At 39.4% G+C, this 25,741-nt stretch overlaps 1 protein-coding gene across 2 annotated transcripts in view; it reads left to right on the top strand.

The window, feature by feature from the left end:
* Tbx15 (T-box transcription factor 15) overlaps window positions 1-25,741 on the top strand; it is a 107,246-nt gene that overhangs the window by 37,637 nt on the left and 43,868 nt on the right. For both annotated transcript variants that reach the window (XM_015502238.2, XM_048814585.1), the window contains 2 exons: window positions 20,335-20,548; window positions 25,194-25,295. In XM_015502238.2, the coding sequence (XP_015357724.1) occupies window positions 20,335-20,548; window positions 25,194-25,295 (316 nt within the window). The remainder of the gene's footprint in view (window positions 1-20,334; window positions 20,549-25,193; window positions 25,296-25,741) is intronic.

Here is a 25,741-nt window from a genome sequence, read left to right as displayed (position 1 = left end):
CCCAGTGGCCTTTCTCTAGCTGGGAGAAGGAGGTGGCACAGGTTACTTCTGTTCCTCAGCTGTCCTTGTTCCCTTCTCAGGGGAATTGCACATTAGCTGTTGTGTGTATGGGAAACTCCACAGAGCTGAATGGAGGACTACTCTAAGAATTTAGAATACCAAGCAATTGGGGTGGGGTGGAAATCTCCTACTGTAGAGAGATAAACTTCTTCCCTATTATTTTATTATCCTGACAGTTGGAGTTGGAACATTTCAAGTCTCGGGTGAGCAGAATCTTTTCTTTCTTGTTGAGGAAATTTGTTCCAAACTTGGTGTTTGATGACATTATAGATATAGTCATAGTTTATAATTTCTAATTGTTTGTTTTCTAAAGTGTTCTGTTTTTTTTAAACTTTTTTTTAAGTTGTAGATGGACACAATCTCTTTGTTTTATTTATTTACTTTTTTAATGTGGTGCTGAGGATCGAACCCAGTGCCTCATGCACTCAAGGCACGCACTCAACCACTGAGCTACAACCTCAGACCAAGTGTTCTGTTCTTATTGCATATTACCACTCGGCTTTGGAATTGGGTAATGATTCTATTTGTTCTTCAAAGTTTAAACTTTTGCAGTATAAAGGTGGCTCACGTGAGTTGTGTTTTGGCGGACAGTAGGTGCCAGTGCCTTTTCAGAGTGCCACAGAAATGTGCTGGACTTTCCTATTTTCACTGCCTCATTTGGCAGGGAACCAAGAGCACACACTGATCTTCAGTACAAACTGACTGCTTCCCAGTGAGGAATATGAAGCATATTGCGTTGCTATACTAGTGAGCATGGAGTAAAAAAGACTTAAAAATAAGTCTTTATTTTTCTTATTTTCTTTGACCATCATCTTTGAACTCTGGCATTCTGAGTAATATTTTCCTATTGCAGAAGGGTGAGGAGAGGCCCATCTTTATCAAGGCATGAGTATAGATAATCATTTAATAACAAAATAGCAACAACACAACCATATTAGAGGTCCTGCAGTGCAGGCCGGTGCCACTCGCACAGGTTTCTCTGAGAAGGCAGCCATCTGGCCCTGAATTTGGAGTTTGGCCTGTGAGAAGGTGTCTACATATTTTCTTCTGCTGATATTGGCAAATACTTCAATGGTGCAACATATCTCTTGTCCTCATTTAAGCTATATTGAAGACCAAAATGAGGCCACATCATGTGGGCTTCTGCCATGAAGGTGTCTGAAGAAGGGGTCGTCTTCATGCCAGTGCTGGCTGGTCATTAGCTGGCTTCAGCTTGGGTCCTTCTCCTCAATCCTTTCTTTGTCCCCTCCCAGTGAAATCAGACCTGGCCCTTCTCTGACGAAGCCTCAGATCAGCAGATATGAATGACTAGATACCAAGACTGTCAGATCGTTACCCTGAAGGGGACCCTCCTTCTCCCAAGAGCATCCTGTAAAATTGTGAGGTTGTAACATTTCTTCCTTCATCCTCCCTATTCACTCCTCTGAGTTATACCATCTGGCCAGAATTTTATCAAAGCTAAAAGCAAAGTATTTATTGTGCACTCATACTGGGACTGTTTTTTTCAAGCCAGTAATTGGAAGGTAGATGTATTTATTTTGTGATGATGCTGGGGAAGGAAGAACCTAGGACCTTGCTCATGCTAGGCAAGTGCTCCTCCATTGAGCTACACCCCCAGCCCAAATAGAATATTTTAAATCCAGATTTATCTTGAGGAATGGGGATTAGGAGTGTCTTGAAGAATATATGGTTTGGATGACGGTTACAAAAATTGGTCACATAAAAGAAGTTTAAGGCCATTCTTGCCTCGTTTTGAGACTTGTGAAACTCACTGAGAGATCTGAAGACAGTGTGAGTTGTGGATCACAAGTTCAGAGCGTCTGTGTTTTCCTCCCATCTCCTCCAGTTCTCAGGGTCCCGGCAGGCTAGACCACCTTGAGCCACTGACCCAGTGCTGACAGAGAGGCAGGAAACAGCAGCTGCTTGTGTTAGCCTCAGACTTGAGGGCCTCGGCGAAGGGCCTCACGGCCAGGTTGCTGCCAAGGCCTTTGGCTTTCTTGAATGACTTGATCCCACACTGATGTTTCAAGGCTGGGTGCTCCCCAGCTGGAGCCCTGAAAATGCTTGCATGGCATCTCTAGAGAAGGAAACTCACTTGAAAGAAACTCCCATAAAGTAAATCACCAGGACTGGATGGTTTTCATCCAAGAGTTGGGGAGGAAATGAAGTGTGAAATAGCACAGATACTGATGAAGACATTAGTTCTCCATTAAAACCACAACTGTGTCAGAGCAGAAATTTGCTAACATGATGACCTTATTGCTAGAGGGGAAAGATTAGTGGCTTCTCTGAGTCCCCTGGAAAACCTGGACCACTTGGAAAGAATAATATAAAATACTACGGACACTACCATAATATTATGTCTTTACTCCCTGAGATCTGGTAAGAGGAAGACCATGACAATTCATGTATAGCAGCATTTTGATAGAAACCTGAGAAGGAATAGGATAGGGAATAGTCAACACATATGCTGCTATTCCTTCCTTCTCTGTTCATGGCAGACATCACTAATCAATCTAGAACTTTCCCCTCTAAGCTTGGATTGGGCCTCATTTTTCTCAGTTTTGTACTTTCAGCTTCCACCATCAAATGATCAGAAATGACATCTATATTAAAACACATTTGCCCTCCCTGCCTAAGATGATATATTTTATGGACCGAGGTGGCTCATAACTAAATTACAAATAATGATAGGAAGGAAGCCTTCATACTTAGTTTAAGAACATGACAAGAAACATGTCACATTCTTTCTTCTTCCAAGGATTGAGTTAGAAGAACATCTGTCTCTAGAAATAAATAGTTTTGAGAGAACTGAATCCTCATATGTAATCCCAATCCAAACCACCGTGGGGGTCTTTCTGGAGAGAAGGGAAATCAATTACTCTGAGACAACAAGCAGCATTTTTCAGAAGATCCTTTTAAGAAATGAGAACCGGTGGTAACTTCTCTCACTAATCAGACTCTGTGGGGCAAAGAAGAAGTGCTAAGATTCAAAGGAGAAAATACACAGGAATATTGGACCTGGAAAAACCTGAGTGACTTTATGGAAAATGAACCCAAGGTTCATTGGGATAGAGTTTCCTTTCACACTAGGGGAGCAGAACGTCAGCTCTGCTCCGACCTAGAATCCCATGGGCTTGTCCATGGAGCATTTTGCCACTGCGTTGAGCAAAGCCTCCTATCACTTTTTGTGAGTAAAGCAGTTTGGTTAATTATAACCCAATTTTCCTGCTGCCTAGTGACCTCTCTATAAATGGGTACATCACAGAACTAATATCTTCAAATGAATTGCAGTCTGAACAGTTAAAGAAATATCTGCCTGCTCTCATTGGGTAATGGGCTATTTTTCTTAATCAGTGATTAGTTTCTATATTTATTGATTAACAGAAAATCAAAATACAGTAAAACCACTGGGGAGATGGCCAGATGCTGTGATTCAGAGGCCAAAGGAACAATGATAAGACAAGGTCTGTGGGTCAGCAGACCTGGCTACTAGTCCACACTCCACCACAAGATAACCCTTGACCTGGCCTAATTACATCTTGCAGAACCATAGGCCAAGGGAAAAAAAAAACAAAAAAAACACTGGGGCAAGCAACGATCATTTTCATTTTAAAAACCAAACAATAGTTGCCCAGCAAGAAGAAATGAAGTAGCCAATCTGAGGGAGGTGTGGATGAGTGAGAGGAGAGAATCAGGCTCCCAGGGAACAGGGCTTCTCACTTCACCACTTTGTTTCTCTGTTTCCTCATCTTTAATGGGCGCTGCATGGATTCAGCACAATCTTTGGAGCCCGCAGAGAAAGTGCTGTGGGTTAAAAATGGGTCACTTGTAATGCTGATAACTTACATTTCTAAAGCACTTTATAGATGACAAAGTGCTTCCCTCTGCATTATCTTACTCTGCTGGTGACTCATCCAGTTGGGTAGGCAGTAGGATTCCTTATCCACTGTTCACAAATGGGTCAACAGAGCCTCTGTGGGGTTAAATGGCTTCTTCACGGTTAAATGGTGCTACAGAGAGTTAGAACCAGAGCTCACACTCTTGCTTTCAGATTTTTCAATCAGGGTCTTTCCCCCATAGAATGACAAATAATGCAGAGTTGAGTCTATTTGTCATTCACATTAATGACAGCAGCGTGTCTCCAGTGTCACAGGGGGTGATAAAAATAGACATTTAGCTGCGAGGGCAGGGAGGTTCTCACAGCAAACAAACTGAGCTCACCAAAATGTTCTTTCCCCTGGCAGGCCAGGTTGCCGTGGCCTTTAGGAAAGGCTTGGTGTGGGCAGCCTCACTGACTGGCTGTGCTCTGCGCTCGGCTTTCCCCGGGGAGCTGCTTCTCTGCCCCAGTGCCAGATGCAGGCTCGGCCTCAGAGGACACAGGGCCAGGGATTTCTTCTGTGGGATGTGGACTACCGACAGACAGCACTCCCCAGGGAGAAGACTGGACGGTGTGTCCCCCGGACAGAAAACTTGCTGTGGTTTTAGCTTACATAGGAAGAAATGGCCTGGTGAATGGAGGGTTTCTGTGCCACTGGTGTTTTTCTGAGACAAAGTGGGAAGGAGAGTGAGAGACTGAGAGAGTAAAAGCAGCCAGGCTAAAGGAGAAACCCCATTTGTTATTACATATAAAAATATATAATTTATAATCCATTGACTTTCCCAAAAGATCTGATATGGGTATCATTTACCCTATTTCTATGCACAAGTATGTATAGCTATCATAAAGATAAATTGGAAATAAGGAGACATGCAGAGAAAAAGAGGTGATCTCCGTTGCACAGGAAAACACAACCACTTCATTTTCACCAGGGAGAAAAAAAATGCATTTTTTATTAAGATGCACTGTCATATTCTTTATTGTTTCTTTTGAATATTTCTCCCATTATAAATATCTGGCTGTGAGGAAACACTATATTACGGAAGAGAGCTTGGAAAAATGAACCTTTGTCCCCCATTGAAGAAAACTGGCTAAATAGTATGCTTCTCTTGGAGAATCCCGTAACTCTGATGCATCCTCTTCCCAGAAAAATACAAGCTCTTACAAATGACCATTTTAGGTGACACAGACCCCAAAGCTATCCATTGATTTTTAGGTTAATGACCTCTTGACTTAAATTAGAAATACTTTATAGAATAATTTTTCCTTTCAAAAAATTCACTGCATCTGTTTCAGGTGATTGTAGTTAAATGCAGGTGGGTCGTCAGTGTCACAAAATATTCTGGTTTCTATGAAATAATCTCACCTATAACATTTGTATTTTAAATATGTACCCATTGCACTTCACTTATAATTTTAACTTAGTCCTTTATTGCTTTTTTCAAAAGATTCTATAGAGTGTGTACTTCATTCTGGTTTGTATGATAACACTTGTGTAATACTCAGCATAATAAGGAAAATCTGCTTTACTGTTGGATCAATTTTGATTATATGTAGAATATAGTATATAAAGTAATACTTTAATATATACAACAGCTCATATGCCATCAATAAGATCTCATCCTCAGACTTGTGAATACTTGGAAAAAATTACTTCCACATGTTCCTAAAACTACTTAAAATATTTGACTGGTTGGTGGTCCATTGATTCTGAATATCTGACCTGTCAAAATGCCATCTTTAAACTTCAGTGATGCATAGAGACTTGGAATTAGCCAGGGCTGAATTTATTACAGAACAAAGGGAGGTGATGATTAACACACCCATCTGAGCAGTAGGGGGGAAAATAATCCTTGAATGGATTAGATGCCATGATCCTAAAACCACATTCTCTGAGTGTTGGGTCTTTGCCCAGAAATGGGAAGAGTCCAAACACTGATGCCTTTTAAATGACAGGGTGTCTCTATGGGACTCTGCTCAGGGACACTGGGACAGAGAGTTAGGGGTCAATCTTTCTTTCTCCTGTGACCTATCAGAGTTGGGAACCTGTGTGCAGTAACCCTTGAAACCGACAGCACACCTGATTAGTGTTATACAATTATCAGTATGCCTGTCTAGGTGGAGATTCTATTAAAGTATAAATAGATGAGACTTAGGTTTTTGTTTTTAACTGCTAATCAGAAATAGCTTGTCATTTTTTTGAGACTCTCCTAGACTACTTTTAAGACTGCCTTTGAGGCTGCCAAGAAGATGAAGTAAATTATCATCACCATCTCATAAACTGAAACCATGGACAGGATCTCTTTATTCACTAATAATATCTGCTAGATTCTGAGCACCCCCAGAATGTATTTCTAGGGAAGTTTATCTTTGCAAGAAGAGTCCATGAACGCAACACTGAACACATTTTCTGAATGATTTTCCCAGTATTATCTGTTTCCATGCCGTGTGTTGTCAGCTGTATAAAAACTGTGGATTTAAAAACATAACATGATATAATAGTATTGATAGAGATTGATTCTGAGAATAGGTCTGCAGCAGAAGGCTAGCCTCCTGAGAAGAAAAATAGATCATCAGAGGAAAGTCATTTTGACCCTCATTCCCTGGGAGGAGGAGTGCTTGAATCACAAGCCCAGGTGCTCAGGAAATCTCCTGTCACTCTGAGATGGGTTGGAACATGGTGCCATGTCTGAAGCTTCTAAATACAGTTCAGGCTGGGTCATCCTGCCAGATGCTGAACTGGCACCACCGCGGGAATCGAAGTGGGAACTCTGACAGTGCTTAAATGCCATGGCCCCTGGACTCAAAGTCTTCCGAGGCCGGAATGGGGAGAGGCAGTGCAGAGCCTTATGGGGAGGAGGGTAGGAGCAGCTTTGGCAGGGAACCCCCTGCTGCCTCGGTGACACCACCACTCCTTCTGAGGGCAACAGACACCCAAGAACACACCAGCTATTTTAGAAGCTGTCAGCTTCTGAATTGCTGACACACTTGGAGGACACTGTGTCTCCAAGGGTCATCCTGACCCGTCAAGGTAGGTAGGCCTGGGGGAAAAAACAGAGGCATGCTCTAGTCAAGGCGTTGACTTGGGAGCAGGTGGATTATTCAAGTGACCTGGTGAAGATGAAGGGAGTTAGAGATGGGAGTTAGGAATAACATGTTGACTTTGAAATTCCTAAACCAGCCTTCTACCTACAGAAGCACTTTCTACCTCACCCCACCCTGTCCTTGGCCAGCGGAGAAATCTACCCTGGGTTTACCTGGGGTTAGGATCCTTTTATGACTCATTCCCTTTTGGAAAAGGTTTTAGAAAGAAAAGAAAAGAAAGAAAAAAAAAACCGACAAGAGACATTCAAGAGGCAGAGTTTTACTGGAGGGTCTGGGACCATAGGATGTAAGGGTGGAATTCTAAATTTTGCAAGTGTCTTCAGCCGTTTGGGTGAGTTGTAAATTAAAAGAGAATGCTATTAATATCATTAATCCAGAGTATTTCTTTCACTCATAGGGCTTACCCTGTGTCCTGGGAGTAGGCTCCTTTCTTCTGTGAAAGCATTTGATTTTAGGGTTTCCTGAGGGTGATGTGTGATGGTGGATGAGTTTCTAGTTTTGGGGTAAAGACTTGGGGCCTTATTTTCTCTCAGATGTTTCTGGGTGGTGGTGCTCTCTGCACGATAGCTTCAGTCTGAGTCTCAATAATCTCGCTGGTAAAAAGTAGGGTTATACCACCCAACTCTTGGGCCTCCCCCTCTGGCCCCTGGGAGCCTCACCTAAGCTCTGGATCTTTTCTGCCTCCCTCGTGTACACTTCCCTCTCTCGAGGCAGGGAGTGAGTGCTCTCGACAACATAGCTGAGCTGGAGTCAGGGCTCCCTACAGCCTCCCTGTTCCTTTTGGCCTCTCTGCCTCCCTGGAGAAGTGTCCTTGGGTTGCTTCTTCAGCCTTAGACACTCTCCCTGCTTCTCTGTTCAAGGCTAGAGTTTGCCTCCCCGGCCACTTTCTTTACTGAAGATCCAGCACAAATCTTTCCTCAGCAGTCTGCCTCCATCTTTCTTCTTTCTAGACCTGGTTAGTTTCCTTCTCAAGCAGTGCAAACCGGGAGATAATCCCTTAAAAGTTTCACACAAAACAGGCTTTCTTATGTGGGCATTTTCATTGTGTGTGTGTGGTTTTTTTTGTTTTGTTTTGTTTGTATTTTTTTTTTGGCTTTTGCTCCTTCTGCCTTTTTGCCATGTCTACTAATGCTATTCAATTTTAATGTTTTTTTTTTTCCCCATTAGGCCCTGAATTATTTTTATTCTTTTTGCTTTGTGATCTTTTCCCATTTTCCATTTTATATTTTCTTTATTGGGATATGTTTTTCTTCATTTAAAGGGACACACACTTTCTTTCTCCTTTTTAGAGATGAGTAGGAAAATTGGAAAAAAAATGTAAATCTTACGGTCACCTCCCTTTCTAAACTATGGAAAGAATTAAATGTATTCCTATGCTGTGCAGGGACTTTCTTGAGAAGCATCAGTATCTCTTGGTTTTTATTATTCCCATTTTAGATGAGGAAAGTGGCTCGAAAAGGTAAGTTGCTTGCAGGGTAGTGAGTCCCTATGATTCTGAAGATGGTCCATGCTCTTTCCCATACCCCCCCCCCCCAGCATCTCTGGAAATGCCACTTCACTGCAGACAGCAGGGATAGTCAAAGTGTGGGGACCTGGGGTGCAGCAGCTGTTGGTCAGGGGTTTCTGTGTACCTGGAGGAGGGCATCTCTTCTCTGCTTTTCCCTCAGCATCACTAGCTCTAGCATTTGTAGAAGGGGTTGATCTTCTATCCATTTTATCCTCCTGACTGTAGCACCTTTTGCTTCTCAGGTGAGTGTGGAGGTGAGTCTGTGTGTTTCCTAGGTGCTTGATCATGACAGATACTCATTAAAGTGACTGAACTCACTGCACTTCATTTGAAGACCCCAAAAGCTTTCAGGTCAGACCTTGCCTATTAGTGTAACACAAATCACAGTCATGAAAAGAAGAGCTGGTAGGATTCCAACAGTTCACGTTATATAGTCAGGAGGCAACCCTGGGATTTAATAGGGATTTCACTGGGAACATAGTACATAATTAAGACATCTTTTTACTAGGGTCTTATTTGTCTCCTGGAGGAAGATTGGAAGAACAGCATTGAGGATTGTTCATGTGGCACCAGCTACCCTCCCAGCTCTTCTCCACCTGTGTTGTTAAACATACATTTTATTCATTCAACAAAATAACATTTTATTGAGTGTGTAATAGGTGCCAGACACAGTTCCAGGTGCTAAGGATACGAGTGGGAAAATGCAGATGTGATCTGGGTATATAATATGTTGCCGTTCTCTAAACACATGCTTCTGCCACAGCATTCATTTTTCCTGGAAGATCCTTCTCCTCTTTTCCCATCTCTGTCTTTGCATTTCAGACATCTCTTCCTTATGCCCACAAAAGACTTCTGGAATGGAAGAGGTTCCCCTCACCTGTAAACACCATGGCATTTTGTTCCTATTTCTCTGAGATAACAGTATATGAAAAGCAGTATTCATATATTCAAATCTTTTTCTATCTACACAGCGTTTGTGTAAATACACAAATACACACATCTTGTTGCAATTCATAAAAGTTTCACAACTTTTATGTAAAAGGTATCCTTATTTTACAAATGATAAAACTAAAGCTTAAAGAGGGCGAGTGACTTGCTCAAGGTTAGGCAGTTGGAAAGAGAAGAGATGAACTGTAGACCTTCATCTTTTGGATACCAAGCCCTAGTGTGCTAGGTGTCATGCTGAGTTTTGACTTTTAGTATATTTTGTAAGCACCTACTGGCATAGGTCATATCTTATTCAATTTGGTGCCCCTCACAGCACCTGTGCATTGCCAAACCTAGGCTAGATCCTCAATCATCGACTTCATATCGTGAACTGTTGGAATCCTACCAGCTTTTCTTCCATGACTGTGATTTGTGTTACACTAATAGGCAAGGTCTGCCCTGAAAGCTTTTGAGGTCTTCAAATGAAGTGCAGTGAGTTCAGTCCCTTTAATGAGTATCTGTCATGATCAAGCACCTAGAAAACACACAACCTCACCTCCACACTCAGCATGAATTTACTTACTGTTGTTTTAATAGGAACATTCTAACAAGGTATAGGGTAAGAGCTTTCAGGGCCTTTGGAAGAAAGCCTACTTTTCACTTGTTGAACAAATAAATGATTGATTGAATGAAAGAACTCAGCAGGTTACTGAAGAGGTTATTATAGGTGTTAGCTATATACTGCTCATATTCACCAAACAGACTAGTTCTCTGTTTGTATGTCAGGGTGGGTGTATTTTAAACTTGGTGTAGCTGGAGGTCTCCTGAGTGTCATTTAAAGGGCATTGTATATTCCTGGCTCTGCTCACATGTCTATGCTACTCACATGCTTGAAATTACTACCTCCAAGGACACTGTCTCCAGGAGTCATAGTTAAATTATTTTTGTTGCTTAGCAATTGACTGTTTAGTTCTTCCCCTTTAGTACATCAGCATGAATTTACTTACTGTTGTTTAATAGGAACATTCTAACAAGGTACCGGGTAAGAGCTTCTAGGGCCTTTGGAGGAAAGCCTACTTTTCACTTCACAAAAATTAAAAGACCAGGATGGCAGTTGTAATATGGTGCTATGGCAGTGGCTGGTGGTGGGAGTGGTGGTGGGAGGTTGGAAGTCAAGGTTGCAAAGAGCTAAATAAGCACTGGCTTGGGGATGAGCTAATGTGTCACTTTGCCCAGGAAAAATGCCAAGCCCCTCAAGGAGGGGCTGTGTTGACAGTTGGTAGCTTAAAATCAACTGGTAAATTTTAAAGGCCACCCCGTTGATCAGAATCAACTTTTGGAAGGCCTCTGGTCCAAGAGGTATTTAGGTTGGCTATATAGGGCCCATTTTGATTATTTCATTTATGTGTTGTTGTGCATTAATCAGGAATATCTTTTAAACCAAAAGAATTGGTCTCACCATTTTTAACTTTATGGGAAACTAAAAAATATTTGAAATCAAGGCTATTTTAGATAACCCATAGCTCATATTTGTCTTATTTTTGTTGTTGTTGTTTCCCTGACTTTGGCATAGAACCGTCTATGTTAATTTGACACTTTTCTGTTTGTAAAGTTCTTTGACATACATTATTATCAGCTGAATACTCTTCAAACATACACATTCATTAAAGACCATTAAAAACTTTTGGGCCTTGAACTTTGATCTGAGTTAAGCCTCTAAACAAACAAATTTTGCACAAATAGGAACTAACTCAAAGGCCCTGTCCTGTCTTTCATTGCTGTCATTAAACATTTCTCAAAGCCCAAATATTTTCCAAGTACTGTACCTTTTAATCTTATTTGGTTTATTGATCTAGGCTAAAGAAAAAGGGCAATTTGACATCAACAGTGATCTTCAGTGTCACATTTGGATACTTGACCCAGGTTGGACTAGGGATAGAAGGTAAAATACAACAAAAGAAGCCTTTTACACTTACACTTAGGTATTAAATAATGTCAGGTTGGTGAAGGGAATTAAATCATTGCCCGACATAACTGCCCTGGTACTGAGAAAGGAAAATCCAATCCCCCCCACCTTGGTTTGGATTTGCTCCTCCCCCTAAAGAACTGACAATGTTTTTGTTTGCATAGAGCTGTCTTCCTAGCAGTCTGAAAGTGCACAGCTATTCAGTTCTAGCTCTGAAAGCCAGCCGCAGTCCACAGTGGGAAGAACATCAACTCCAGTGTGAACTAACTGACTTCTCCTGCTCAAATAATGAGGGAAGTCTTCTAGTCATGCCATGCCTCTGCCTACACGTTTGAAAAGTGGCAGCATTAATGCCTACTTCATAGGGTTTCTGGGAAATTTGTGTAAGACCATAAATAAAAGGTCTAATAGAATACCCATTATATCTTTTCCTTTTTTTTTGTAAATTCCCTCCACCTTCAAAGCATTCTGGAATGTGAGAGGTGAAACTTTTAGTGTCAGTGAACCTTTGCCTGTTCACCCAGAAATAGATAAAAAATAATAATAATAATCACTGCTTCACTTTATTCCAAAACTTCTTTAAAAGGCTTAGTTCTCAGGGCTGGGATTGTGGCTCAGCGGTAGAGCGCTGGCCTAGCACGTGCGAGGCCCTGGGTTCGATCTTGAGCACCACATAAAAATAAATAAAGATATTGTATCCAACTACAACTAAAAATAAATATTAAAAAAAGGCTTAGGTCTCAGAGATGACGTCAAGTCCTTGCTGTGTTCTATGCATCACTGAGAGAGGTGCTGGTTGTTAGTTAGAGAATGCTTTAGGCAGCTAAAGAGATATGAGCTCTTAGTCTCCTTAATTGGCTTATTGGCATGGGAATTGCTGGCTTCAGGTTACCAACCCCCTTTCTCCCAAATAGAACTTGGAGGGCACGGAGAGCTCAAAGACTCCATTCCATTACTGAAGTCATCTACACAGGCTTATTTGAGTGTTTGCTATTATCGTAATTTTAGTTTAATCCAACTTGGGTTATAGTTCATTCCCTTGAAGCTCTGGACTGAGTATCAAATTTGGGCTCAGTCCGTACTCAGGATAGTGCCAAATGCTCTGCTTCGGCCATATTTAGAATTACTCTATGAAGTTTCATCACCAGCTTTCACTAAGCTATCTGATAATTTGCACTGCAGAGGTCCTCTGGAAATAGGATTCCACTTATACTTGATACCAAGAGTGCTGCTTGTGTATAAGATTTTGAGGTTTGCCCTGATGTGAATGGAAGACCTGAGATGGCCATGGAATTTTGGGATTGGGAATGTTGAAATTTAGGAACTAGACCAAGGAATGACTCTCCTACAAAATCAAATAGAAGATACCACTCAATATGGTCAGGCATCAGCCCTTGGCAGAAGGGAAAAAAAAAAACCAGATAAAGTGTTTAGATTAAAATTTCAGTTGAGTCTTTCTCCTTTATTTGTTTAAATTATCTTTTTCCTTGGGGGAATAGATAAGAGTTGGTGTTCAATCCTACAGAAGTGGCATTGTGCATCTAATCTCAGAAAATTCTACCTCTGCCATTGTCTTCTAGCACTCCTCTGCCATACTGAAACCAGGCTATGATATTTCATTCACACAGAAGATGTGGCAAAGCATCAGGCTTGGCTTATGGAATTAGAGTCTGGGTGGCAGAACCATCATCACTATAATATAAGATAAAATTTGAGTTTGTGGAGAATTGAATGTTCTGACATCCAGGATTCTCCAAACTCAATTTGGCCAGGAATTATTTGTTCCCTGGTGTCCCAAGAGCCTAAAAGAATGAGTAGAAAACTGTAAATGTTCCATAAATAGTTGTTTAGTTGAGTTGAACCTGATTTTCCATCTTAATCTCTAATTTTCTTTTCTTTCTTTTTTACATATTATAAACTATGGTCATATCAGTTTGCTTATCAGTCTCTAAAAATGCCAAATCCTTGTTGATGATGAAATTCTTTCCCCATTATTCCTTGTTCATTGATACTGAACCTTATATTTCAACTTCCATACTCAAATGTCACCTCATGAAGTCTTCTCAGTTCTCTTGTAATTGCTGTTTCCTTTTCAAAGCATCTTAACACTTTTTTTTTTCCCACCTTTGTTGGAGCAGCTAGCATCATTAGTCTTTTTAAGTAGGTCCTTCCTACCATGTGAGCTCCCCTTAAGGGCAAGAACTTGGTTTAACTGTCTTGAACCATTAGTATATAACCTGGTCTATAAAAAGTCGAATGTTTGGTGAAATAAAAATGTAATTAAATATAGTCCCATGTGTCTGAAATCCTTAGACAGTAGAACTGATGTAATCTAAACTTTGACATAAATGATATTTTATATATTAAAAAGTCTTAGCAGAGTGCCTGACACATAGTAGGAGCTCAACAGATGTTACCTACTAACATTTGGGGATAGTTCTTGTGAACTCATATTCATCTCACTGTTCAAAGCCAATTACATGGTTATCAACAGAATCATTAGATTGTGTTTTGTTATAGCTACAAATATAATTTTTAAAGCTGGATCATGTCTTAGACCCTCAGCTTCTAACATTAAAGATAAGGAAACAGAGGTCAAATGAACCAAAGATACTTGCAAGTTTCCCACTCCTGGTGAATAGCAGAGACACAGAACTAAATATGCTTTGTTCACTGCATTCTTGAATGATTCTTCAAAATTATCTGTTAAGTGCAGATGCACATCAGTTGGCTGACTGTAAAAATGTGCTCAAAAATATCTCCAATCTTGATAATAACTGTTCATTAAAATCAAGTGTAGGCAATTTAGGCATTTATATGTATGATAACCAAATCAATTTATTGTGGTTGGTTTGCTGTTGTTAGACTTGGTGGTCTCTAAGCTGCACTACTAATCCATCCATTAAACATTAGAGTTGAAAGGGTCTTTATAGCACCTCTAATTAAATGTGCATGTGCTGTGCTATAAAGATTAAGGAAATTGGGAACCAGAATAGTTATGTGACTCAGCCAAGATCAAACATGTTTAAACCATTTCAGTTGTGGGGATGGTTAAAATAGTTGAGAAGTGTTAGCAGAATTGCCAGCTGCTTTGGCCAGGGTCAAACCTAGTTTGAGCTCAGGGACATCTGATCATTTAATTAGGAAGCAGAAGGCCTGTGTTCTACCCTGTTAGCTTTCAATTTCTCTTGGTTTCAATTTCTTCATCTACAAAATGGACATAAACATATATGCTTTCTACCTCATCAATTAGAAGGATGTATTACATGTATAAAACATAAATTCAGAAACTACTTTGTCACTACTATTATTTATGAATAAACTCAACTGTTTATGAACTTCATCTTACAGTATCCATTTTATCAGTGGGATAGAAAGTGAGCAGTGCTATGAACTGATATAAGGATTTCGAGGGGGAATGGAACTATGTTGGTTTGACCTTACAAATCACACGATGTGACCGGCTCACTATAGGTTTCCTGAGTTTCTCCTTTAACTTCTTTGTGAAATGTCACTTTATCGTTTATGTTCCTGATTTACTGAAACTCCCCATGGTGAAATGCTATTCATAAAAGGCATCTGATGGTCAACAAAGCTTTCTGGGTCATTCAAATGAGTTCTTCATGCTTATTTTGAAAGAGCAAAGGTCTTTTTTTTTTACTTTTTTTTTTTTTACTTCAAGGGATTGTTTTTTGAATGAATGACATGATTTTATTAAGAAAACCAACTATGTATTTCTTATATTCATCACTTAGGTAGCTGGATTACATATTTTAATTTAATAACTAAATTTATAAATTTGCTTAGCATAAGACATAACTATGATTCAGAAATGCATTCATCCAAAGATTAAACTTTTTGTTATTGATTTTTTCTGGGTGCATTAGACTTACACGTAATAGTGGTACTCATTGATATATCCACACATGTTCATAGCCTAATTCAGTCTGCTTAATTCACTGTACCCCCCTTTCCTTCCCTTCTCCCTCCTCTGAACTCCTTAATCTACTTTAGTGTCTCTCTTCTATTTTCATGAGGTCTCTTTTCTTTTTTCTATTTAGCTTCCATATATGAGAGAAAACATATGACCCTTGACTTTCTGAGTCTGGCTTATCTCACTTAGCATGATATTCTCTAGTTCCATCCATTTTCCTGCACATGACATGATTTCTTTCTTCTTTGTGGATGAGTAAAACTCTTAGTGTGTATTTACCACATTTTATTTTATCTATTCATCTGTTGACAGACACCTAGGTTGGTTCCATAATTTGACTATTGTAGATTCTGCTGCTCTAAACATGAGAAATTTGTGTATTGCTGTACCACACTAACTTTAATTCTTTTGGATAAATACCGAGGAGTGGTATAGCTGGGTCATTTGGTGGTTCCATTCTTAGTCTTTCAAGGAACTTCCATTTTGATCTCCATAGTGGAAGTTTTAATTTGCCATTGTACCAGCAGCATATAAGTGTTCCAAAGGATTAAACTTTATGTTTACCAAGCCTATTGATCTTGACTCTGAGGTTACTGTTTTAAGGGTATTAGAGGGCAGCATATCTCACAGGTAACCTTAACTCTTCTAGAAATTTAAATAAACTATACATTAGTTACTTAATATAATATCATAATATTATATTATTCAAATTATGATATATAATAAACAACTGGGATTGGAAAACTTCATGGCATATTCAAATTATTTCGAAGGTGGCTGGTGCCTACTATCTGTAATTACAGTCACTAGTTCTACTTTGTGATAGTGAGAATTTTGGAGTGCAGAGTATTTCCAGGGGTGTAAATAGCTGTCTCTGTAAATTCTCACCACACTGCCTTTGCTTGCATAGATTTTTTTTTTCATTTCCTTACTAGTACCCATGGATTATCAGGACTGTTCTAATCTCCTTAAATTTCTTTTTTTTTTCTTCTGGATTTCTACAAGATATTTGAGATAATACGTAATGTTGTGGAAAACTGTATGATAGTCATTTGTGTTATTTTCTGATTATTTATGAATATACCCAGCCTCCACCTCTATTGTAAATACCTTGAAATGGAGTCCCTTTGTGGACTTGGTATTTCAGAATCTAGCACAGTGCTGGGCACATAGTAAGCACTCAATAAACACATAATTAATCAACACTAACTAGGAAACTTCTCAAGGTCTGAAATTCTGTTTCTAATTATCTATATGGTACCTCATCTAGAGCCATATGCTCACAGGTGCTTATTGATTGGTTTGATTGAAACTGTAAACCCTTAGGCATAGCCACTCAATTCTTTAATCCCTATGATAATGTGAATCTGTTTCCCTAGTCTTTTTCCTTATTTAACCTGTCTTGCCCAAACAGGTTTAAATTTGATGCTTCTAATTGAGGTTTCCTGGGTAATCACTTGCATTTCCTAATTTACTTTCTTTAAATCATCAGAGAGAGAGAGAGAAGAGATTCAAGAAGTTTTCAGTTCAGTTCTTCTCATTGCACAATGAGGAAATAGGACCTTTGTGGTTAAGCGACTTATTTAAGGTTATTTGTTAATCATTTAATGTTAAATTTTGAGTCTCCTTTTATTCCAGATGACATAATGAGTTAAGAGTTGAGTCTCCTATTTCCTAATTCTCCAGTGACAGTCCCTATTTCAATCACAGCCTCAACTTGACTACCATTAAATATTTATGACTTGGCTCAGTGATTTCTTTCCTCCCTTCCCCCTTCCTAAACGTACATTAGAGAAATCATCTCTAAAACTTCTGCTGGGCTCTACCTAGGGTGTCTACTTCCAACCTTTTCATCATGGGAGAACTCTATGGTGAGGAGATTTTGTAATTCTTTGCTACAAATGGAGGTTAAGATTTTTTTATTTTAAAAAAACTTGTTTTGAGAGGTTTATAACAATTCATAATATTTATGGTAAATGAGGAGCTCTTGGGATATTACAGACACAAAATGGGAATTGGAAATCCACTTCTTAGGAAATCTGAATTACTATGTTTTGCTGAGTGTGTAATGATACGGAATCAGGCTAAGATTTGTCACTCAGAAACAGCTCTTATTTTAGATAAGTAGCTGTACTTTTCTGTGCTTTAAGGAGACCAAAAATAGCTCCTGTTTGGTCCTGAGACACAAAGTTATATGCTTAGACATGTAGAACCTAATTATAAAACTTTATAGATATTTAATTTTTTTGGAGAGGATATTAGCTGGATTAGTGATTATGGATAAGCCAAAGTTTTTGGTAAGAAACTTTTTTTCTAGGAGGTATGATTCCATTCTGCAGCTATCTGAAGGTATATAGAAGTGACAGATGAGGAACGGGAGAGGATGGATGGAACTGACACTTTGTTCCCTGTGGACACTGACAAGACTGTAAGATACTCTTGCCAAGGATGCTGTCTAGGTTTGACAGAGAAAAAAATCCAGGGTTAGAAAGAAAGACAAAGAACCCATGGGACATGTTGTTCACAGGTGTAGAGACCTGTTGCAGTTGAGTGAGGGAGGTAGCAAGATGGGTGGGCATTTTGGACCTTCTTTCTTCCATTTTACTGGTCAAAGACTGACCTGCGAGAAGCTCTGAATCTTGACAGCATTACAAAGTCACTTGTCAATTCTTACACAGACGTTGCTCACAAGAAGGCAGACGAGTGGCCAGCAAGTACATGAAAAAATGTTTAATATCACTAATCCTCCAGGAAAAGCAAATGAAAATCACAATCCCATATCACCTCACTCTAGTAAGAATGTCTGTGATTAAAGTAGACATTGGGAAAGTGTGGATGAGAATGTGGAAGAAAGAAAACACCTTAGTGCTCTCAGTGGGAGAGTAAATTAGTACAAACTTTATGGGAAACAGCAAAAAATAAACTTAAAACTGAACTCTTATGTGATCTGGCAATTCTACTACTGGCTATATATCTAAAGTAAATGAAATTAGTATGTCAAAGAGACATCTACACTTTCGTGTTCATTGCAGCACTATTTCCAAGAGCCAAGACATGGGAACAACCTATGTTCATCAACTGATGAGTAGATAAAGAAAATGCTGTACATATGTCCAATGGAATACTATTCAGCCAATAAAAGAATAAAAGTCTGTCATTTGTGTCAACATGCATGAAACTGGAGATCATTATGTTACGTGAAATAAACCAGCCACAGAAAGACAAGTACCACATGCTCTCACTCAGAGCTCACATCTAAAAAATTCAGTCCTATAAAAATTGAGAGTAGAGGCTGGGGAGAGTAGGAGAAGGAAGGAATGGGAAAGGTGGATCTATGGGTAGTCAGTTATGTTTATATAGAAGCAAGAAGATTTGGTGCACTGTCACATAGTAGAACTAATGTACTGCACATTTCAGAAAACTAGACATAAGAATTTTTGAGTTTTCACCACCAAGAAACGATAAGTGTTTGAGAAGACAGATATGTCTAACCTGATTTAAACATTACAAATATATTCAAACATTGACACATCATATCACCCCCATTGAAATATACAATTTTTGTGTTTTTATAGATCAATCAAAAATAAATTTAATTGAAAAAAGAAAAATAAAGTAACCTAGCAAAAATGATAAATATTTAAGAAGATGAAAATGGTAAATGGTCTGATTTAATCATTGTATTTTGTACGCATATATCAGATTATCAACACTGTCCCATAATTTGTACAATTATTATGTCAATTTTTAAAAAGTTAAAAATAGAAGTCCTTTTTCAGAGTTATATGCTTCTTTCGAAAAATCCAAACTTTACTCATCAATATTTACTTTACGGAGGGAATGTTCAGTATTGAGGCTGTGTTATAGAAACAGGTTCTTAGGCTTGGTTTGCAGTACTGTTTGGCCTAATAACATTGAATTAGCTAATTTCAATTTGGAAAACCTGAGAACTTAGAATTCTTGGCATCCAGTTCCTCAGAGAAAAATGTATAAATTCCTGAGGAATCTTCTCTGGTACATCTGACTTCAGCCTTCTCCATCTTTCTGCCTCCTGTCTCCCCGTCAGCCACACACACACTTCTCTTCATGAGAACAGAAGACACAGGACAGGACCATCTGGCCCAGCATGCCAGCTTTTTATTTGGTTTTTCTGAATCCCACCTTCCTGTTTGGATCAACCCTCCCCTCACCCATACTTCAGAAACCAATCAAGGTGTCTCCTGAACTCATTTATTCCTTTTGTTTCAACTGCCTTCTCGAGTAACTTTTTCCATATGCTTATATCCTTGCCTCACAACAGAGATTTTTTTCCCATCAAGAATGGCCTGATTGGGTTCCTAGGAAAAAACCATTTACTCAAATATGTGACAAAGTGCTTCTAAAGAGCCCAAACAACGTTTCATTACTTTTGATGACCAGGGCATACATGAGTGGAGGAAAAATTGCTGGGTTTCAAAGCAACGGACCGATGGGCCAGGATACTGAGTGGTGGGAAATGAAAGCACACACATCTTCTGTAGCCTTGGATCTTTTCTACCTCAAGTGAAATTGTCTAATCTAGGTCTGGAGATTCAACCTCTCATTGATATTTTCCTTTAATCTGGAATTTTTTTGGGGGGTCACCCCAGTTTGGCCTCATTCCCTTCAACACAGTGACATTAGTACTCCTTATATGGCCTGTTGTGGGCCAATTTTCTTCAGCTGTTGCTAAAACTTACTAAAATGCCAGATGTCATGTTGGAAACACGAAACCTGAAAGGAGGTCATAAATCACAAAAACAAACCATAAAAAAAAATAATAAAATACCCTGAGTGCCTTGCTCTGGAGCTCCCAGCTTCAAGTCTCCTTTTGTTCACCCCTCTGCACAGCGTCCCCCCGCCCCCCTGTCTTTCCGGGCCAAGGGTGGGGGCAGCTCAGCAGTTTCTCACCTAAGGCTTGATTGTTTATTTTGCAGATTCCGAGCAGAGCACTGGTTCAGACTCAGAGGTGCTCACTGAGCGAACCTCCTGCTCCTTCAGCGCTCACGCTGACCTGGCCTCAGGTGCCGCCGGCCCTGTGCCTGCTGCCATGTCCTCCATGGAAGAGATCCAGGTGGAGCTGCAATGCGCTGACCTCTGGAAGAGGTTCCATGACATTGGGACAGAAATGATCATCACCAAAGCCGGGAGGTAAGGATGAGTTTCTTTGGATGGAGAACCAAATCCGCAGACTCCACATATTTGTAGTAGTGTCAGTTACGCCAGTGCAACTTGCACCCCATTTCCTACCTTGGGACACTTGGTAATGTTGTCCTGTTGCATTTACTGTGATTTGCTATCTTCCTCCATGTACCCAAAGAGAAATCACCTCTGTTCTCCCAAACATTTTCCACCTACAATGGACATCAGCTGATTCTGTAGACCCATGGTACCCATGGCCAAAATACCGATTACCAAGGTCAGTGTTTACTCTCACATCCAAAGTTTGCAAGAAGTCTGCTCCCCAAACAATACCTTACATCTTATAAGTCATTTAAAACAATCAGATGCTTGTGTAAGAATTGTGTACGGTGTATGGTCTAAGCCCTGCTGGTTGATCCACTGCACTTTGTTGTTGGTTTAAGATTATGAAATTTGAATGGTGATCTGTGGGGAATCTCTTGCAAAACTGTTTACCTAAAATGATACAATCTACAAAAAGCTCCTCTTGAAAGAGATACTTTTAGTTGAACTACTCCTTTATTGACGTCTTTCAATTCTCCACTGTTAGGTATTTGTTTTGTGCTGGAAACTCAACATATATTATGTCCTTTAAACACCACAGAAATCCTATGAGGTAGGATATAATCATCCCATGTATGGACAAGGATGCAAAGACTGGAGGAGGTTAATTCACTAAACTAAGGCACAGGGAGAGTAAGAGATAGTTCCAGAAGTTTACATAAATTGATGTGGCTCCAAAGCAATGGTGTTATAGACTTATAACTCTGAGCTATTTTTTCTTATATTTTATTTTTTAGTTATAGTTGGACACAATACCTTTATTTTATTTATTTATTTTTATCTGGTGCTGAGGATCAAACTCAGGGCCTCGCACGTGCTAGGTGAGTGCTCTACCTCTGAGCTGCAATTCCAGCCCCGTAGCTCTGAACTATTAAGAAATGGTTGTGGTTCTCCCTGCTTGGATTCAGAATGAAAATGATTGAGATAAAATTAAAAATGGAATAAGTTTTTGAGAGTATAGAAGTAGCTAACTGAGATAAAGCAAAACGAATTATGCTTCTTTTATATTTTTGGAGCCGGTATACATGGACTCACATGTCATGGGACAAAAAAAAGATCCACCTCACTGTTTGCATGAACATGGTTATATAAAGTAAAATATAAATAAAATAAAATAAAATGTAAAATGAAATATAAAAATAAAATGAAAGAATATTTTGATTTGGTCCAGTTCACCCACATGCATTTAGGGGAAACCTCTCAGTACAATAAACATCATTAAATATGAGGTTAGAATGAACCTGAAACCTTGTTCATTTTCTCTCTCTTCTGGAGCCCTCTTCTTTAAGTTTTAGTGGTGAACAAAACCATCAAAAGTCTTCTTAGGTGGAGCAACTTTGAAGACTTATTCTCAGTGCCATCTCTTTCTTGTTACCTGGGTTTTATGTTCTCCTCTTCCATATTTTGTGGTGTTCAGGTTTGAGAGAAAACAAAGCAATCCAAGGAAAAAAGTTTTTATTTGAAAGTTTTAGTGTTTTGATTTTTGGCAAGAAGTTTAGAGAGAGGCGAGGCAAATTATTGTATTCTTTGTTTTTTTCTTTTTGGTCTAGAAGCTTTCCTAGGTGTTAGTTGGTGCTTTCACTTTGCTGATGGGTCTGTGTTTTCTAGTTGCTCTTGTCCTGAACCACTCTCTCACCCCTACACTTCAGTGAATTCAGTTCATTTGAGCACCTACTTGACGACTCTTTGGTAGCTTATTTCACCATTTCTTCTGCACATTTCTGTTTTTAAAAATTCACCTCAATACCTGGATATACCCACATATTCCCTAGCACATACACAGATTATTCCTAACTCATGTTGAAATCTTTTATTTTTATTTTAGTATTTTAATGTGGTGTGTGTTGTGGGGGGACGAATTGATCTTGAGGACACTTTACCACTGAGATACATCCCCAGTCCTTTTATTTTTTTTTCTGTTTTGGAACAGGGTCTCCCTAAGTTTCCCAGGCTGACTTTGAACTTGTGATTCTCCTGCCTTAGCCTCCCAAGTAGCTGGGATTACTGGTGTGCACTACTGTGCCTGGCCTTTGTTTCTGTACTGGATTGCCTCAGCTATTGCTGCATGTAACTCTCAATTCAGATTATTCTGGACAACTCAGAAACACACCAAAAAGGCTTCTTCTTCTGTGAATTTTCTTCATCCCTTCTTATCCCCCTGGTCAATTTGTTTCTTCTCACTTCATTTTCCTTCCTATGTAGTATCCTTTTTAATTTTAATTCCAGCTTGCATTCACTTAGTTATTTTAATTATATATGACTCTTTGTCCTTTTTACCCCTAAGATCTTAGTCACCACCCATTTCCCACACCCAAATGAATCCTGTTGATTTAGAGTTACTGCAAGTCTATAGAACCCCCCATTGTTGAATATACCAACGCAATCCATGTAGTCAGCACCATGGACAGAGGTGCTTCTAGGGATTATTGGGTTGAGAAGACAAATACGACTGACCTAAACTTAAGCCATAAAATTAACACCAAACACAACTCCTTTTGTGAAATATGAAAGATTAATATTTCTCCAGAGTATTCCGACTTCACTTGATATTCTGTGCTAAAATGCCAAAAGGAGAAACAATGCTTGCCAAGTTGTTAAGGGAATTCAACTTTAGTCATAGAATTTTAAACAGGGAGGCACCTTAGAGATGATCTCATCCCTTTGCTTTGTTTTATAGGTGACAGGGCTAGAGACTTATTCAGAGTCACACAGCTCATTCATTTTAGAGCTTGGATACTGGGAAGGGATTGGGTAGCTTCTGCATTCGAGGTCACATGACTGTTCCAGACAAAGCAGGTATTAAACAAGACATTAAACCCCTTTTCTTGAAGTCATCAAGACAAAAGCAAAATCAGTTTCTGTCAGTGTAATACAACCTCTGTAGGTGACTGAGAGGAACCACATTTCCTTACCTCAGGTAGTAGGTGAGAGGACTTTGTCTCTATCCCTGGAGAGATGCTGTCCAATCATACATACACACAGGGCAATTGTGAGCCACTCTTACTGAGGAGGGAATTACTGATCTGTATTTAAATGTGTTAACCAAGTTTTTCAAATTTTTGGAAAGAGTTAATGTGGATCAAACTGTCTATTGTGAATGTTAGATTCAGTCATTGAGTAGCCAGCCATCACATTTTAATAGCCCACCACAAATCTAAAATATAAAGCTTTCTATAAGGGTAGGGGAAGAAAAATCTAAACTGATTTAACAGCAGAAGCTTCTGAAAAGTAATAAAGTGGGAAAGAAGGAATGGTTATATGTTATATTTTGCAACTATTTAAGAATTAGCCATCATCCTTATTGAAGGTGTGTGATCCCTTTTGTATCCCTCAAATATCATGATATCATCGACTTACTGACAGAGGACATTTGCTCCTGGATTGTTTTTCCTGGATAAGTAGGGAATGTGTGACTTGCATAGAGAGCATATCCTGTAATCGTCCAGCATACATTTGGAAGATGGCTGTCTGAGGTCAGAGTATGGTCTATGGCCGTGAAATGGAGCAAAGCCAATTAGGCCATATGTGGATCAAGCTTGTGACCTTGACCTCATTAGCACTGTGCTTTGCCCAGCTCGACTAACCAGCCCCAGATGGTTAAGCTTAATGCAGCATTCTGTGTACAAGTACCCTACAGCATATTCAAGGCAATCCAAATTTTTGAACTGAGCACTTTTTATGTCTGGCTCGATGCAAAAGAGCTTGGTGTTTTTCTTCTTTCTTATGGATAAAGAATGGTGAACTTTATTCTAGACTTGTTGAAACCCAATACCTCTTTTGGTCTGCTCACTCTCCTCCTCTCCTCAATTATGAGAGAGGTTGTAAAGTGCCATATCCTGACCTTACTGGCTTTGGCAAGTTTAACAAGCCATTGTGGTAGAAACAAGGTAGTGCCCAGAGGCCACTAGAATTCATTTGGTATTTGCTCCTTATTCCACAGGGTCCTTCCTCTGACACACACGTTGACAGCCTGAGAACTTGCAGAAATGTTCCTACAGTTTTATGAATTGAAAGGAACTTTGGTGGACTTTTTTTTGTGTGTGTGGGGGGAGGACTGATAGCACCTTCACTTTTTCTCATTTTTTTTTGAGATTATTTTTAGAGTGACGATTTAAAAATAAACTCAGTCTGTCAAACATATTTTACAATCACCTACAATAAGTTGTCAAAAGTCCCCTGGATAATAAGAAGTAGGTAAATTATTGTGTTTATCTTCGTGACGATTATAGCTAATAGGAAATGTTGTGTGGAGACATGCTGATACCCTTTCCCCCAAACACATATATTACATTAAAGATTAATTAAAAATATAAAGCAGATATAGGGCATGGTAGAGCCTCTTGAGTGAATGAATGAGTCGTCAAATAAGGCAATTTAAACTAAGAAGAGATGTTGTTTCAGCAATATCGGTCTCCACTATATTTCATAGTGATCATTTTCAGAGCGAAAAACAAATCAACAATCTTTAAAACTTAAGAGTAGGTTAGACTTTTACTCCTGGTACTCCCCCCCCACACACTCTGAAGAGCTTATTTCCTGTTCCTTTTCACAGGAGGATGTTTCCTGCCATGAGAGTGAAAATCACTGGCCTGGATCCACACCAACAGTACTACATAGCAATGGACATTGTACCTGTGGACAATAAAAGATACAGGTAGGAATGGTGGGAATTGCCAGCATGCCAAGACAGTTCTTTAAACTCATTAGGTGGAACATTTTAACAGGGTACACTGCACAGGGAACAAGGATATGCCAATGGCTTGTGGCAGAGTATCAGGCAGGAAGTGGTAACTAGAGGTAGGACATAAGAAACAGGGCTCAGTAATAGTTTGGTCTTGAATCCTTTCTAGGTCTCCAGGCAGAAAAGGAATTTATAGTGTCTCTTAGGGCAGCAAAAGTTTAAATGTTTCTTGAGCCTAAAATGAATCTAGTTAACATTGACATTGATTAAAATCTCAAATCATTTGATTTGTGAAATGCTAAATGAGTTGGATTGAATTATTTTGGAGAATGGAAGGGGAAATGGGCCAGTGTAGCATATTCAATCACACATCTAATATATGGAGCATTGGGTAAGACCTCAAGAAGAACATCTAGTTA

The sequence above is a fragment of the Marmota marmota genome, unplaced genomic scaffold, assembly GCF_001458135.2.
Source record: "Marmota marmota marmota unplaced genomic scaffold, marMar, whole genome shotgun sequence".
Lineage (NCBI taxonomy): Eukaryota > Metazoa > Chordata > Mammalia > Rodentia > Sciuridae > Marmota > Marmota marmota.
The sequence above is the reverse complement of the archived record's forward strand: the minus strand, read 5'-3'. Positions and strand labels throughout refer to the sequence as shown.